General features: G+C 41.6%; 1 protein-coding gene across 1 annotated transcript; it reads right to left on the bottom strand.

Annotated features, from left to right (window-relative positions):
- Positions 1–842: 842 nt before the first annotated feature.
- On the bottom strand, positions 843–4,081 carry GADD45A (growth arrest and DNA damage inducible alpha). The gene is made up of 4 exons (XM_025930957.2): positions 3,783–4,081; positions 3,141–3,242; positions 2,672–2,909; positions 843–1,520 (listed from the first exon to the last, which is right to left on the bottom strand). Exons 1-4 carry the CDS (start codon positions 3,824–3,826, stop codon positions 1,407–1,409), a joined length of 498 nt encoding a protein of 165 aa, XP_025786742.1. The 5' UTR covers positions 3,827–4,081; the 3' UTR covers positions 843–1,406.
- Between the last annotated feature and the right edge of the window lie 13,359 nt (positions 4,082–17,440).

The raw sequence follows: 17,440 nt of genomic DNA, 5'->3' as shown, positions 1-17,440 counted from the left end.
CTGGTTGGCATTACCTACAGCCTCTTATCCCAATAACCCCTTTCACAGTCCCCGGTGTTATCTTCCTAGAACACTGATCACGTCACTCCCTGTGTGAAGGCCTCTGCTGAATCCCCAAAGTTTATAGAAGGAAGCCCAAATGCCTGAGGGTGAAACAGAATGGCCTTCATAGTCTGGGCCTAATCCCCACCTACTTTTTCAACCTTATCTCTCCTTTTTCTTTTCTACACCAGAGGCGCACACACAATCACTCTTTGTTCCCTGAACAGGGTTTGGTCTTTCAGGGCTCCACACCTTTGCACAAACTAGTGTCGCTGCCAACAGCATCCTAGCTGGGGAAGTGACACTTGTGTTTTAAGACCCACATAACTTGCTGTCTCCCCAATAAAACCTTCCCTGGTCTTGCAGGTTAACTTCGGTCACTTTCACCTTTCTGCTTCCTTAGTATTTTGCATATAGTCTTCTTATAACATTAATATCACTGAACTATACTCAGATTTTGCAAGTATAGTCTCTAACACCTTTTCCCTAACTGCGACCCCCAACTCCTCTTAAATCACCTTTGGTTTTCTGACTTTTGACACCATGTAGATAGAGTAGGGCCCTAGTAAAATGTCTGTTAAATAAAGAATAAAAAATAAAACTATGCCACATCCAGCTCAAATGTTTAAAAGTGGAAAAAAATACACACACACACACACACCAGAGATCTATCTATATATAGAGATACACACATATACTATATATATGATTTCATAAGGGTTTTAATTTTTCCATATAAAAAAAACTTATTTAAAATACATTCCAAGTTAAAAGAAACAAAAGCACACATTAAGAAATGATGCAATTATTCCATACCAGTTTATTGTAGGTATTGTGTTTCAAAAAATTTATAGCATAAATAACTTCTCATGTCATAAAATAACTTAGTACAATTTATAATAAAACTTTGAGAATTTAACATCTCATCAAAATACAATAAAATATGGTTTTAAAATAGGATCAACCCTTTCTGTTTTTCTTTTATTTGAGGGCACATAAACCAAAAATACCCAAACTACTGCCGCACATTTGAACTTTAACAAAGCGCATTTGGTTTATTTAAATGTAACTCAACCATTCTAAATTAATACATAGTTTGTTTTCCTTCCTGCGTGGTTCTTTGTAATTTTTGTTCCTTTTGACTTGTATTTGTTTCAACACAGCTTCCTTCTTCATTTTCACCTCTTTCCATCTGCAAAGTCATCTATCTCCGGGCCCTCGGAACATGTAGTTGAACTCACTCAGCCCCTTGACATCAGTTTCTGTAATCCTTGCATCAGTGTGGGGAGTAACTGCTTGAGTAACTACAAAGGTATTTCAAAACTTCAGTGCAATTTGGTTCAGTTATTTTCATTCAGATGCCATCACCGTTCGGGGAGATTAATCACTGGAACCCACTGATCCATGTAGCGACTTTCCCGGCAAAAACAAATAAGTTGACTTAAGGCAGGATCCTTCCACTGCGATGAATGTGGATTCTGGAAACAAATTGAGAAAAATAAATTCACCATTTTAAAAAAAATCAGCATTTGCTAATAATTACACTCATTTTAAGAGGAAGACAACCTGAACGTTCTATACTTTGGCTGTGTGACATAGAGACCAGTTACAACCATAAAAAATAAGCTTTCTTCTAGGTAGTTGGTTTCCTGCAAAATCATTAAGGGTAATTCTCCACTAAACCATACTCTGCAAAGTTTGAATGCATGCAACCCTCTGACCCATTATATATATATATATATATATATATATATATATATATATGCATGGTATTTATTTAGTTTTGCACGAGAGCATATTTATTTAGTTTTGCATGATATTATCATTCACAGGTTTGTCCTACCAAAGTTGTACTGTGGAAGAGACCTGAGTGAAAACAACTCTGAGGAATATTGCCATGCTGTGTGTGCAATGGATGAAAGCTGCATAGCAGTTAACTAGAAATGCCACCTGTTATACCTCTCCAAAGACAGGAGAGGAGTAGTAATTTTCAAGAGTACCAAAATGGTTAGGCTGCCACTTAACTAGACCAGTCAAAAAGAGTAAAATGTAAAAGACAAAGCTATCATATTACCTCTGAAAACACAAGTTCTCTATCTACCAAAGGTTTTTACCAGGGAAAAAAGGCCCATTAAAAAAAATGTAAGATTGCAGAGAAAAAATTCCCACTCTACCCTCTTCAAGTATTTCTAGGGAATTAATAAGGTCTGTCTCCTACACCATTTCTATTTTTAACTCTGAGTGGCGGCGAATGAAGCTGACTCCTTAATGAGGGTGAGCCAGGAATTTATTTGGCTTTATCTAATCTGCCCTACTAAAGGAATTAGTCACGGGAGGTAGTGCAGATGTAGGTAGGGAGTAGCTGGGCTGACAATGCTGACTCACAAGGATCTCTTCCGCTGCTGGCAGCCTCCAACGTGCTTAGACATGTTCTGTACCAGAGAAAATCCTGATGATGAAACTAGCACATCTCGGCCGAAAGTCCAGCCACACTCTCTAATGGGGCAAAAGCAGCCACGCTCTTGCCCTCCCCCTCATTCCAGATCTGCAGTCAGGCGACTCTGAACCCTCACTCACTCCCCTCCAGAACTCTTCACTCCAGTAGGCCCGCAGCCCCCCTCTCGCTTACCGTCACCAGGACGCAGTGCAGGTCCGGGGGCTGCTCCGCGCCCTCGCTCGCTGCTGGGCTTGCGTCGGTCTCCAGGAGCAGGAGCTCAGCCAGTCGGCCCGGGTTGCTGACGCGCAGGATGTTGATGTCGTTCTCGCAGCAGAACGCCTGGATCAGGGTGAAGTGGATCTGCAGAGCCACATCCCTGTCGTCGTCCTCGTCCGCCGCCAGCAGGCACAGCACCACGTTATCCGGGTCGCTGAGGGCAGCGGGAGGGGCGGGTGAGCGCAGAGACACCACCCGTCCTCGTGGACGCCCGCAATACCCGCCCGGGTCCCGGGGTCGGCCCCGTCCTGCCCGCTGCCCGTGGGGCAGGTGGGAAGCCGCAGGAAGCTGCGCTGCAGGGCGGGGGGGCGCTCGGCGAGGTCGCCTCCGACGGGGCTGGGGAGAGAAGGGGGTGCCACGAGGGACTCTCGAGGGCCCCACTTACACGTTGAGCAGCTTGGCCGCCTCGTACACACCGACGGTGATGGTGCGCTGACTCAGGGCTTTGCTGAGCACTTCCTCGAGGGCATCCCCCACCTTATCCATCCTACACGTGAGGGAGAGCAAAGGGGTCCCGTCAGCCCCGGTCCCTTCAGGGCCATCGCCGCCCCTTCGCCCTGCACCGCGACTCTCCCTCCCGAGTTCGTGCGCCACCGCGCCGCTCCGCTTTCTGCAAACCCAAAGCCCCCCCTCCCCACCCCCGGCCCTGTCACCCCCAGTGAACCCTCACACGCCCAGAGGCCGGGTGGCCTGCGAAAAACCCCGAGAGGGCCACCCGCCACCCTCCCCCGAGGGCGCTGCCAGTCCCCGGCGCTGGGCGCAGCCACAGGCTGCCAGCCGCAGGAGCGGCACCGGCAGGGACAGTCCCTTCTGCCTTTTGCAAAGGCCTGGAGGGCTCGGCCGGGTTTGGGGGCACGCTCCTTCCGTCCACGGACGCCTCGGGGAAGGCCCCCGGAGCTAGACGGACGGGAGGTGCCCTCTGCAAACTTTTAACCGGTCGCTCCCCGCCAAACCTTGCCCAGAGGGGCCGCAATGGGGTGCACGCAGTGGGCGAAAAGAGTTCAGGGAGAGACTCCGGCCGCCTTACCTTTCGGTCTTCTGCTCTCCAGCCGAGAATTCCTCCAAAGTCATATTGCAACTGCAAATCCCCCTCAGAGAGAGCGCGGCGTGCGGACTGCTCCAGCCACGGTGGGCGCTTGGGCGCCTGCTCTCTGCACTCCCTCACAGGCTCTTCCACCAGCTCCCGCTGCCACCGCGCGGTCCGTCCGTCCGTCTGTCCCTCTCGCCCCACTCGCTCGCCCGCTCCCGGCCCCCTCGCCTCACCACGGGCCGCGACTCCGACGGGGCAGCTGCCTCACAGCCACTGAAGGACAAAGGCCCCGCTCGCCCGAGTTATCCTGCCAACCTCCAGCCAACCACCACCAGCCTCATTTGCATACGCACAGCCATTGGGTTATGCAAATCAGCCTGCTCTGACAATTTGACCCCAGCTCCTGGAATCGTGGGGAGAGAAGCGGAAGGGGGTGGAGCCACGCGGAAGGCGAGCTCAGGGCCGAGGGCGGTGCAGGGACAGGGGAGGGCGGGGTCCGGAGCGGACTCTCTTAGCCTGTTGGAGGGTCCCGTAGGAGGGTGGGGGGCCCTTTGCAAAGGCCGGGCGGGAGGGGGGTGTCTTCCAATTGAGTCTGGAGCAGGCTGCCAAGTGTTTTTCTAGTTAGTGCATTCTTTTTTTTTTTTTTTTTGGTCGTTTCATGTCTTTTGTTTTTAGGGGTTGTTATTAAAATCTATTTCCAGGGTTAATGCACCCAAGTCTAGTAATTATTAGTAAGCAGGTTACATAAAAAGAGTGTTTCAGACCTCTGGGGCAAAGTTTACCTCAGAAGTGTTGTTTATGTAAGTCTAGGCAAAGCTGCTTATTAGTAGTAGTATTATTTCGGTGCCCTGATGGCTGGTTTGATTTATTTTTGGAAGGTTGCAAGGGTTGGAAGCTCAAAAAAGAAAAATCAACAGTTTTGTGTTTGGTGATGGCAGGGAACCAAGTTGGAATCTTTTCCACAGAAAGGCTTCCCACCTGCCCAGGGTAACTCTGGAAAACCGTGTTCAGGAGGAGCTCGTTACCACATGTGTGTATCCTAACCCAAATTCACCTTTCTCAAGAGAGCTTTTCCCAAAGGAGAATCCTCCTGCACAGGCACCAGCTAGGAGACAAATGTCTGACACCCACACAAGTCTAAATTCAAAATACTCTCAATATGCCCTAAGCTTCCTTTCATAAGGCAAATATGTCACTACCTTCCACAGAGAGCCTATGATCTCACTGTGAATTATTGATGTTAGATGCTGAATCATGAAGCTGCAGCTATAGGACCTTTTAGTCATATGCTAAAATTTCACCTTTGAGATCATGGCAACCTGTGGGTGGAAAACAAGCAGTAGTTACACATTTTTGAAAAGCAAACTTTAGTGTATAGACTTTGACTTAGTAAGTTGAAAATTCTTTCCTTTGTTTTATGAGTATATGCAATAAATGCAAAAACATGTCTTAAACCTATTGAAGTCACCAAAAGTGAAAATGCCTCCCATATGCTCTCATTCAAAACTGCCTGCATTATTAAGGTCTCTGGATAGCCAAAGATTAATTTTTTGCAAAGGTACATAGGAGTTTTTGCACCTGCATGTTTGTATCATTGTAGACAAAATATTGTCCAGCTCTCTTAATTTTAATTTTGTGGAAAAGTGATATGTTGGTTTTCTGGTTCATTTATTTGAGCTGACATTTTGCACTGAATTCCTAACTGCATTGTCAGCAAGGGGCAATGTTTGAGTAAAGGAATGGTTATGGCCAATACATAATTTACCCAAGGATGCTTGTGTATTTCGTATCTATGCCTAAATCCAAACATGTGATGCCTTTGTTAAAGAATTCCTTAACATTGAAATTTAGGTAGGTGCTGAAAAACTTGCAGTTTTGCAAACAAAAGGTGAATTACACAATATGGCCTGACTCATCATTTGGAAATTGTTGAACTGAGTTCTGTGGAACTCCAAGGTTCTGTCCTCTAGGTATTTCTTAGAGGTTCTTTGGAAGGAAGTGTGATCACAGCAAGCTGACAAAGATTTAGGGAATTTGTTGATAGCAGGGACTGTGACTTCATGAACTTAGTGTTCTCAGCATCTCACACAATTTCTGCATTTATTAGAAGAACAGTCAATGTTTATGGAGTTGAATAGAATCTGACAGTTGATCGAGATCTCAGGATGCTGCAGTCCTGTTCAGTGCATGAATTTTCTCTAAGATACTATACATTTAACTTTAATTCAAAAAAGTTTCTTTGATGTCATACTATATACCAAGAACAATGCAATTCCTGGTCCTTTGCCTTTAAAGTGCTTGCCATTTAATTGGTATGCCCATGCTTGGACTGGATTTTGGGACAAAATAGTGTGCACTGTCACCAGCTAGCTATGCTGAAAGTCCCATGACTTTAGTCATCTGAACGGAAGCTGTAGGATGGTGGAACCCGTGTATTGTTTATGCCAGTTCAAATGAACCACGGCCCTAATAATGCCCCACCCAAGTCAACTATATAGGCCTAGTTCCTCACTCAAAAACTCTACTGCATGGTATATTTGGCCTCATGGGAAACTGATTTGTTCAAGCATTGTGGGGTTGTTCTCTGTGACAGAAACCTAGCCTTCCAGTATTCAAAAATATTCATTTGTCATACTTTCTGACTCAGATATGTTACATAATTTCATCTCATTGCTGAGTCTACCTAGAGTGTTTCATCAGTGATTATCTTCCAAGTGGGTCCTCGTGGCTGAGAGTAGAGGCTCCCATTTCACTACAGTTGGATTACAGTTATATTTTCAGATGATCACAGATTATTTATTTCACAACACTTATTAGTCCCGGGGGAAGTTGCTATCCAATGATAGATCGGAGGAATTTCCCTAGATTGGTACAGAAAATGTATGTATATGTATTGTTTAAAATATTCTAATATGTGAAGTCATTTTAAAAACTACCCCAAATAGCCCCGAGTTCTTCAACTGCACAGGACTAGAATGACCTGTAATAATATTTGTAAGGATGCCAAATGGTTATATTCGGAAATTGGATGAAACTATGTACTCAAGAATTGTTAAATTATTTTAGTATCACTACCTACTTTGTATGTTTACAGTCTTTTTCATATTTTCTTCACTTTTATCATACATATTTTCCTACTATTAGTTCATAGTGTAGAATGATAATCTTTCTCTTTAGAGCTTAGTCAATCCTTTAACATCTGAAAGAAATATGATGCTTGCTATTGCAGTATTAGATCATTGTTTGTATTAAAGGAGATCAATTAGGCTATGACATAGTTATATATGTATAACTATGTAACTATTATATTTTTTTATTAAAAATCATAAGTTGTCTGATATAAACTGATATAAGTCTAGTGAAACTGGTTTCTAAAAGCAGGCTGTGAATTTTCTTCAGTTTCTTCCCCAGAGAAGATTATTCAGACGAAATTATTGTCACCTAAAAATGTGTTTTTTAGGGCAATATTTTCATTTGAATTTAACAAATTTGAATTTAACAAGTTTAAATAAATGTTTAGCTTCTTGGGCCATCACTGTGGTAGGCAAATTCTAAGATGACCTCAATGATCTTTAACCCTTGGTTTAGAGGTCTATATAATCCTCTTCCCTTGAGTGTGGGCAGAACCTATGCCTTGCTTCTAACCAGTTGAATATGGCAATGGCGTCGGGCGTCACATCCATGATTATATTACATTCTAAGGTAAAGGTGAAAGGATTTAGCAGATGTAATTAAGGCCCTAATCAATTGGCTCTGAACTAATGGAAAGGGAGATTATGCTAGGTTGGCCTGACTGAATCAGGTGGCCCCTTAGGAGAGGGCCTAGGTTTTCTCTGAAGACAGGCTAGGAGCATCAAAGACTCTCCATCACTGGCTTTGAAGAAGCACATTTTCACAAATTCTACAGTGGCAAGGTCACTAAGTTTGCCTGCAACCTGAGCGAGTTTAGAAACAGATCCATCCCTAGTCGATCCTTCAGATGAGAATGTAGTCCCGGGTAACACTGATTTTAGCCTGGTTTAGCCTTCTCTCTGAGAAGAGAACCGAACTGAGCCATGCCTGAACTTCTGGCCTGTAGAAACTGTGAAATAATAAATGAATGTTGTTTTAGATCACTAAGTTTGGGGTAATTGGTTACAAAGCATCAAAACCTAATACAATCCCCTTAATGCCTTCTTGTTGTGTGTTCAGCAAATCCTTACCCTGTGCAAATTCTCTTCAGTTATTAATATACATGGAATTAGAGTCATTCTGTCGTTTTGAGCCTTATGCCAACCATCTTGTGTTGCCATCAGCTGTTCACATTTCACCAGCCATGCAGGAGCCAGCGAGATGAGGTGTCAAATGAAGAGACTCACTGGGACATTTTTCAATGACCCCCTCAGCCCATTCCTCAACTCCCCACTGAGTCATGTGTATGTCAGAAGGCTTCTATTATAGTAGGAATTGTCTCTCTGTGAATGTCTCTGAATGGTAGACTAATCAGTGGTGAGGGAGGTAGGTGGTCTGAGGTGGTAATTGGCCAATGGTAATTTGTTCTTGAATAGGTTTCTGAATTTTTTATCTCTGAAAGAGAAGAGGTCATTCTTTTCACCCATCTACTTCATTGCAAAGTTTGCTTCTTCCTATGTCTTAACAGTTTAGTCCTTGGAGCTCTTCTCTTCTCTGTCTACACTCACTCTTTTGGTGACTTCATCCTTGGCTTTAAACATTTATATGCTGATGACTCCCAAATATACTTCCAATATGGTCACTCATCATTCTTGAACTTCAGGCTTACTCATCATCTCTGTCTTAATATACGATAAGCATCTCAAACTTAAAATGACAAAAGTTGACCTTCTGATTGTTCTCCTATAGGTCAATCCTTCCCATTTTTCAGCCTCCACATCATGGTGTCATTCTTGACTTCTTTCCTTCACAACCCACATCCGCTCCATCAGCAAATCCTATCAGCTTACCTCAAAACGTAAAATAATTCAACAATTTCTCAGGGCTGCCACCACCACCACCATCATCTCCCACCTGGATCACTGCAACAACTGATCTCTCTCTCTGCTTTTGCCCTTCCTCTGCTCACCTCCAGCAGCCAAAGTGATTCTATAAAGAGTAGGTCAAGTCCCAGTCGGTTCTCTGACCCAAACTTATGATAGATCCTCTTTTCACTGAGAGTAAAAGCCAAAATGCTTACTATGGCTTAAAAGAACCTATAAAATCTGTTCACTATGATGAAAATGTTCTAATATTGATGGTAGTGCTAGTTGCAGAACCCTGTTAATATCTTAAAAACCACTGAATAGCGCATGTAGGGTGAATTATACGGAATGTGAATTATATCTCAATAAAGTTACTATTAAAAAAATATATCAGATCCCTACGCCAACCTCATCTTTTACTACTCTCTCCCATGCTCATCCCTCTCTAGGCACACTGACTTTCCTTTTGTCTCAGGGCCTTTGTACTTCCTGCTTGCCTAGAATATTCTTTCTCCTGATAACCACCTTGCTCACGCCCTTCAAGTCCCCTTCTTAATGAGGCCTGACCTGACCACTCTACTTAAGTTGCAATACCCAGCATTACTGATCTCCTAAACCCTGTTCCTTCTCTCTTTAACAAACTATATCATTGGTCACTTTCTAACATATATTTTTACTTCTATATGTTGTCTATCATCTGGCTACCCCCTCAGCCCACTCTACTCCCCCAGTACAAATTCAATGCAGTAGGATTTGTTTTGTTCACTGGTTGATCTCTAGGTGGTTAAAATAGTGCCTGGCACAGAGTGGACCCTCAATAAACATTGAGTCAGACAATGTTGAAGGAATAAAAGTTGTCCAGATTCAAAGATGTAATTGATGAACTAGAACATAAAGCTATAAATAAACTTTTAGTCTCTTCTTATATATTGGAAAGGAAGATGTCTTGATTGAACGCTGTTTTTATTGGTTGTATTTTTTAATTACAGAGGCTTGTGCACCCTTATCTGCATTTTATATTCTTCTACATACTTCCTCAACCCCCAACCTGACAATTTTCTAAATATTTTTTTTTTCAGGAGCTATAAACTGGTCCATTTTGTAAGCTAAGGATTTGTGACCTCTACCAGTCTGCACTGTATACACATATAAAACCCAGTAGATTAAAAGGTGCTTAATTGCCAAGCTTCAAGTCTTGTTCTTTTAATGTAGCATAAAGAGATTATAATGATGAGGAAAACAACCTTGAAAGGTTTTATGAAGGTGAGTTTTGAAGTGGGAGATTTAAAAGGGCAAAGATGGGGTGTTTTGTTATAGAAGCAACATACGAGAAACACAGTGGAGATGAAGTTAAAGAAACTGAGTAGCATTTAGGACACCGTAAACAAAAGAAATAAGGGGTAAAGGAAAATAAGAGCATTCTTTACTCCTATTTGAACTTTTACGTTTTTCTCTGGCTTCAGTGCTTGCCTAAGCATTTAATCTCTATTCACTGAAAGTTTTTGACAGTGGAGCTTATGATTTGAAATTGCTTGTAAGATCTGTGCTGTGAGTAATATACATTCTTATATTTCTCTCTGGTTCTCTTTTACTTTGGCAATGAAATGTCAATCTCAAGGTCTGGAAGGTATTAAATATTAAAACAAGATAATTTATGATTAAACCCTGTAAGACTGGTCTTTTGAAGAGGGTCTAGGACACGGTCTTTTGAAGTGCTCATTTCTGGCTGGCTGGACTTGGAGGATGTCTGACAGTACTCTGTGTGGCTACTGTTTGACTTTATATTGTAAAGGTCCAAAGTAGCCTCATTTTTAGTAACCAAAGAATGTGGAGAGCAGACTGTTATCTGGCTGTCCATTATGAACACTTTACTCCTGTGCTCCACGGACCATATCAGTTTGTGGCAAAGTGATGGATTGTGTTTAACATTCTGTTGTTGACCTATAAGGATTTTTGCCATATGTTCTAGCTCATGCCCTTAAGATATAGGAGGGGGAGAGCATATTAGTATCACTGACCACTAAGCAGAAATGTGTCAGAGATTTTGCTTTCTCAGCTGGAACATCACCCTTGGCAAGCCGTCCCTCCCTATTCTAGGAAAACATCACCATCAAATACAAGAAGGCCTGTTTATAGATTAATCTGATGGTTTGTATTATGTATCTGTATTTTAGGGAAGTTTTGAAATAATGCTGTAAAATTAGGATTTATGTGGCTACGTTGCATGCACAACCAACATAATTCTAATTTGATGTCCTTTCAAGAATGTGGCTTACAAAGTGATGCATGATATTAGGCAGGCTGTTCACCCGCTCCATAACTCAGTTTCCCCATTTGTCAACTATTTTGTAATTTGTTTTTTAGAATTCCGTCTCCCCAGAATAAATAGTAGGCATAATCCTTACATATAGATAGATAAAAGCAGAAGTGTTCTGGCTGCACTAGCCAGATAGGGATGGGGGTAAAGGAAACAGAGTTCTGCAGATTTAGGACTCCTCTCACTCCCCTCCCCCAACTCAACCCATAGTCTCTGAAACACACATTGGTCACACTTGGAAACTGAAAACTTAGTCCTAAGGGACTCTTCCAGCTGTAACATTTTTTTTTTTTTTGCTTATTAATTTTGTTATTTTATAATTATTCTATAATTTTCACAGCCCCTGAGAAACTTCTATCTTTACCACCGAAATGTTTTTCTGGGCGTAGACAATGTAATCAAGTAATTTGTGTGAAGAATCAAAAATACATTCATAGTCTTCTGCTTTGATATCAATTTTCAAAAATTGCAATCCATTTCAATAAATTTAGTTGAGATTATGTTACAACTTGCCTCATTAATCTTAATGTATCGCCTGGTTACCAAATGCTTTGGAGTATGGTTTGGCCCTGTGTCTTAATAAACAGGTCGCACCTGGGAGCCAGTGGGAACTCTCCCATCTGAGAAGAAACAGCTACAACAGATGGTAAAACGACTGAAAACCAGGTGGGGTCATTGTTTAATGACCATACGAATTAAGTTTGGTTAATTTGGCGTGCCTCTCATTATCCCTGGCAACTGGACCCTCTACTCCATTTTGTAAGTTTGGATTTAGATCTTTTACATAAACTATGAAAACAAGTCCATCTGTGATCCCAAAGCTACACTCGCCTTGAATCCAACCACAATGCAAATCCTGATTTCTTTGGTTCTGACTGTGAAGAATCCATAAACGCGGGGCTCTGGCGGTACTCTGCAATTCACTTTTTTTTTTAGTTACTTCTTATCATCCATGACAGGTTCCCTTCACTCTTTCTGAAGTTTTTATTTGTAAAAAGAACTTAATTTTCAGCCTAAAACACATATGAGCATACTTTCCAAGAATCTGAGATGTCAGAGTTTCAACCCACGTGTACCCCTTTAGAAGATCTTCTTCTGAAAGCTGTGTGTAACAGTGAGTGACACAGGGATGTTTCCAAACATTCCTAACTCGACTTGTGATTTGCTAGTGAAAAACAGCACATTTGTTAAATGCTTGTCATGTACTTGGCAGTATGATAAGATTTTTATTTATATGACATCACTTGACTGTCATGACCCTCTTTGAGGAGGATATGGTTATCTTCATTTTATTGCTGAAGAAGCAATGTATGGCTTATCGGAGAGGTTAAGCTAGTTAACTAGCTCAAAGGCTCCACAGCTAAGTGGCAGACCCAGGATGCAAATGCACATCTGTGGGACCCCGGACCTCACCTTCTTAGCCATAGATTATCTTCCTCTAGAACAGCTGTAGTTCACATAGCATCAGAGCATCATACTCAGAATGAAGACTCTGGAGTCAGGCTTAGGCAGGTCACCTAACCTCTTTGGTCACTTTCCTGAGTAATAATAGTACCTATCTCATAAGTTCGTTATGACAATTTAATGAGGGAATATACATGCAGCATTTACAATGCACGGCACAAAGAATGCCATACATGTTACTTACACAGCACACATTTTTCCAATTCCCATTCTAATTTTTTTCGTTCCCAACTGCTTCATCTGTGTAAAATATCGGATTTTCCCTTTCCTCTAACATCTGGGGCATCAATCGCTCATGGTAAAAGTACTGGGCTTCCCTGATCTCACCTAATGCTGTGAAAAATTCCACTGAATTTTAATACAGCCACAGCTGAATCCAATATACGTGTCCCCCACCACCACCCCCCTCCCCTCAACTACAGATGAACCAAGTTTTCTCCGTTTGTGCACTTCAGACATTCACGCAGTTTTGAGAGCGTGAATGATGTTCTTCTGCAAGGACCAAATCTTGATGTTATTCAAACCCTTCCTGTGTGTGTGTGCGTGTGTGTGTGTGTGTGTGCGCGCGCGCGCTTGCAACCCCCACCCTTCCCAGCGCGTGACCTCGCGCACACATGTTTAATACAGAACAATGAGTTTCTTAAATTGTAGAATACCCTTACATTTCTTTTATCCTCTGAAAGCTTCCTGTATTTGTGAACTCCTTTCAAATCAGCAACTGCAGCCTCAACATCTGGGTCCTCCCTGCTGTAGGGAACATAAATTAACTGGTAGCATCCTGTAAATGTTACGGGTGGGAAATTGGGAGTACAGAGAGGCAGGCCAGAGTGCGTTCGGTATCTAGCAGCTGGTCCCGATGTAGTGCCTCAGAACTGGTTTTAGCTGACGTCAGATAACGCTGATGTGCACCAGATTGGCTTGTAGTACCAGTAAAGCTGACCCCTCCCACTTCCCCTACTGCCCCCGTGCTTGCCAGAATGCTGGAGACCATTATGAACTCACAGTTGTCATTTGATCTCCATCTGGCTGCTGTCACTAAAGCTGCCTTTTATCGCTTGCCAGAAGTGTAAAGCTAAAGACATTTCTCTTTCTCACAGATCTTTGCTTCTAGTCCTTACTTTTTTAATTTTCTGGGTAGTTCCAAATAATTCTCCTTCTGTCTGAGTCTATGTACCACCATCAGGAAACTAACAAAGGACCCACTGGAGTATTTACCCACATGTCTACTTGATGAACTAGATTTAGCAATAGATTTTTAGGAAGTGTTAGAGGTGGACTGTGGCTTTGTTGACTTCAGATATTATGTCTTAAACTCGATGTGGTTTGAATTTCTGAGATAAATGTAAGATTTGCATGTGTGATCTCATGCTGTGGTAAATTTTATGGAGCTGTAGATCACAACAGTCTAGCCATACAATTATAAGGGTCTCTGTACTGAATTAGAATCTACACAAATTAAACGATAAATATAAGACCACCATGCCATAAATTGGATCTTATAACAGCTTAATAATCTAAGGAGGACAGAAGAATGAATTCTGAGGTGATGTTTAATGTACTTAGTCACTAGAATGTTCTTAGTATAGAAAATTCATTGTAAATCTGGTACCAGCTTAAAGATGTGCTGTTAGCAATGGTCCAGTAGTTAAGATTTTGCAATCTTAGCACCACAGCCTGAAGATCATTCCTGGTCAAGAGACCTCTTGAGAAATAACATTTCACATTCAGTAAACATTGTTGATGGACATGGATGGAAAATGGGCTCTAAAAGTTTTAGAAACAAATTTAGGATCCTGGTTTTTAGTTAATGTAGCAAATTAATCCTTTAAGGAGTAATTATAAAGAACTTTTTATGTATGTTTTCAATATACTGTTTCTAAAAAAAAAATAGGAGTCACTACATTCTGTATTAATCCATATCATGTTTGCATGTAAAAAATGAAATAATGTGGAAGGACATACATCACAATGAAAACATGTTCCTCTCTGATGGGATTACAGGTCATGTTGATTTTCTTATTTTTACTTACTTTTATTTGATAATGTTTCATAAAATAAGCATGTGTTACTTTTTAAAAATATTTTAAAGAGGTAAAACTTATCTTCAATGAAAAACACACATCTTAAGTGTACACTTTGATGAGTTTTGACAAATGTATACACTCATTTAACTCAATCAAGATATAAAGTCCAATTAAGATACAACCTCAGGGAGCCTGGGTGGCTCCTGTGTCTCCCTCTCTCTCTGCCCTATCCCCACACTCATGCTCTGTCTCTGTCTCTCAAAAATAAATAAACGTTAAATAAATGAAAAAAGATATAACCTCAACAGTATATAACCCCAATCATGATATATAACATTTCCATTTTCCTAGAAAGCTCCCTTGTACCCTCTTCCAAGCCCCACATCCCATAAGCAGCCACTCTTTAATTAAAAACACAGCACAGTTTTTTTTAAAGAAACTTCTGTGTAGACTGAGATAGGAATAAAAAGTAAATAAATAAATACGTTGAAACAGTTCCCTGCATTCTCATCTCCTGTCAGTGAGGAAATGAGAGAAATGATAGAGAAAGCATGGAAGAGAGAATTTAAGATCTAAATCCTGTAACTCAAGAAAACTCGAAGAGCAAGATAATACCTAAGATTTGATAAGATCTTAGATCCATTATTTTATTCCAGTAGAAAAAGGGGGAAAGACTACTAGACAATAAGCTTATCTAAGAGGTCAGGGACTGTGTTCATTTTGTTCATCGTATCCTCAGTAACCTGACTCAAGAAATGTTTGTAGACTGAATAAGTGGATACTATTATTCAGTTACACAGTCAACAAATATTCATTCTTCCAATAAATATCTACTGACCTCTTACTATGTGCCATGGATTGTGCTAAAGCCCTGGAGACAGAATACAAGACAATGGTCCCTAAAAATGATAGAAATGGTGTCTAACCTCATGAACCTTACAATATGTATTGTCAGGAAGACTGATGTTAGCTGTGTTCTAGAAACAGATAGAATGACACTGTTGGGGAACTAAAGAAGAAGGAGCTTGGTGAGTCTGAAGAAGTGAGAGAAGTCCAGTGCAGCAAGGGCGAGAAAACAAAGGATGGGGGTGCAGAGTTAGTCAAGGAGATGATGCAAACAGGACCTTGTTGGTTGTCAGATGGATTTGATATTTTATCCCAAGAAGAACCTGGAGCCATTGGAGGATTTTAAGCAGAGGAAGGACATGGTGAATTTTGTGTTTTTAAAGTATCATTCTGGCTCTTGAACAGAGAGAACGGCTTGAGCGAAGATAAAGGCAGATATGGGAAGACCAGTAAAGAGGTTGTGGTAATAGTGTCAATAGTGCGGAGGGCTCTGGAGATGATGGCAGTAGAGGGAGGAAAGAGATGTGGAGTTAAGGCACATTGAGAGGTAGAACTGAGCCTTGGCAAACTGATTGGCTATGATGAAAAAATGAGTAGTGTCAGGAGTGACTCCAGGTCTGGGCATGAGCAACTTGGTTGATGGTATAACCATTTAATTTTCTTTCCTCTCAGATCCAGTGCAAAAGAAACCAAGCTCATAGCCTGACAATGGTGAGGGTCACACCTCTGTTGGGCAGAATTCAAACTATGGGTCTATAATGTGTCCACTGCAAACCTGAGGCACATCCCACAAAGGTGGTAATTCGGAATGGCTGGTATAGTGCAACATGGTGATGATGCAAGGATTTTTATGCCCACTCCCTTTTCTCTTGGGTGCCTTTCTTTGATCTTGCCCATGTTTCTCCCTTTCTTCCAATGACCCTCTTATCCTTTTCAGGTGTCTGATAATTCAGTTCTACTAAGCTAATTACTGATAATTGTGGCTCTAAGCCGGAGTTGCCTTTTCCCTACCTCCTAGACCCTACATATCTTGAGTCTTTGCTTTTTAAAAGTAATGGGATGGATATCACAGGGTTAGGATGGGTCACATAGCCAGTTGTTACAACTATAATTTCTTAGAGAAATGAAGCTGTCCTTAGCTTGTGTAGACTGGGCCCCTCCTATCGTTCTTTATTTCCCCTATTATTTTCTTCCTTGCCCTTTTCCAGTATTTTCTTGGCACTCTCTATCAATTGTTTTTATTTTGGATCCTAGCTCTGTGACCTTGGAAAGTTTACTTAAGATCTCTGAACCTCAGTTTCTTCAGCTATAGTTAGGGGATAATATTAACGTCAGTGGGTTTAATACCTTCTACATGATAATGTGTCACTATTGATTGCTTTCCGCCACCACCCACTCATTGGCTTTATTGCTGGCCATCTTCAGGAAGTCATTGTCAGACATAATCAACTTCTATAGGCAAGCTGAAAGGTACTGCCACAGTTGGATTTGGAAGGTGTTTCTCCCATCTCTGTTCCCCTCCTCACTTGTACACTACATGAGGACACGCCATCTTTGAGAGCTGGCTATTTGTCTCATCAAGTTATGAGTATATCTCAATGGACATAATATTGATTAAGGGATAGAGTGTGGCTAGACCTGCACAAGTCATGTCCACGATGAGAAAAGCAATTCAGTAAGTGTTCTATACTGATTACCAATCACAAATGTCCTTGTGTATAAAAACTAGTCCTTTGTTTGAAGAGTACACATATGAATCAAGCAAACCAACTCCTATCATTTATGTCTATGAATAATATGTGTGTTTCATCAAAAATCAGTTAACAAGGGCTCAACACCCACTCATTTGTAGTTATGCATGGTCATTAAGCACCTACTACATACAAAGCGTGCCCCAGGATCTGGGTTCACAGTGATGAACAAGACAGAGCTCCAATGGAGTTCACATTCTCTTGAAGAAGATGCACTCGAAACAACTAATTGCAGAATTAATTGATCAATGATAATTGTGGTAAGTTCCGCAAACAA

This window comes from Puma concolor, chromosome C1 (assembly GCF_028749965.1).
Source record: "Puma concolor isolate L17-30 chromosome C1, mPumCon1.1.hap2, whole genome shotgun sequence".
Classification (NCBI taxonomy): Eukaryota; Metazoa; Chordata; class Mammalia; order Carnivora; family Felidae; genus Puma; species Puma concolor.
Note: the sequence above shows the minus strand (reverse complement) of the source record. Positions and strands in the feature narration are given on the sequence as shown.

What these genes read in the sequence shown, in the direction of transcription:
- GADD45A (XM_025930957.2), bottom strand. Translation starts at nt 3,826, where the DNA reads ATGACTTTGGAGGAATTCTCGGCTGGAGAGCAGAAGACCGAAAG. An exon ending in GGAGAGCAGAAGACCGAAAG is followed by an intron (nt 3,243 to 3,782) that starts GTAAGGCGGCCG and finishes CCTCACGTGTAG; the next exon opens with GATGGATAAGGTGGGGGATG. An exon ending in GCGGCCAAGCTGCTCAACGT is followed by an intron (nt 2,910 to 3,140) that starts GTAAGTGGGGCC and finishes CGCTGCCCTCAG; the next exon opens with CGACCCGGATAACGTGGTGC.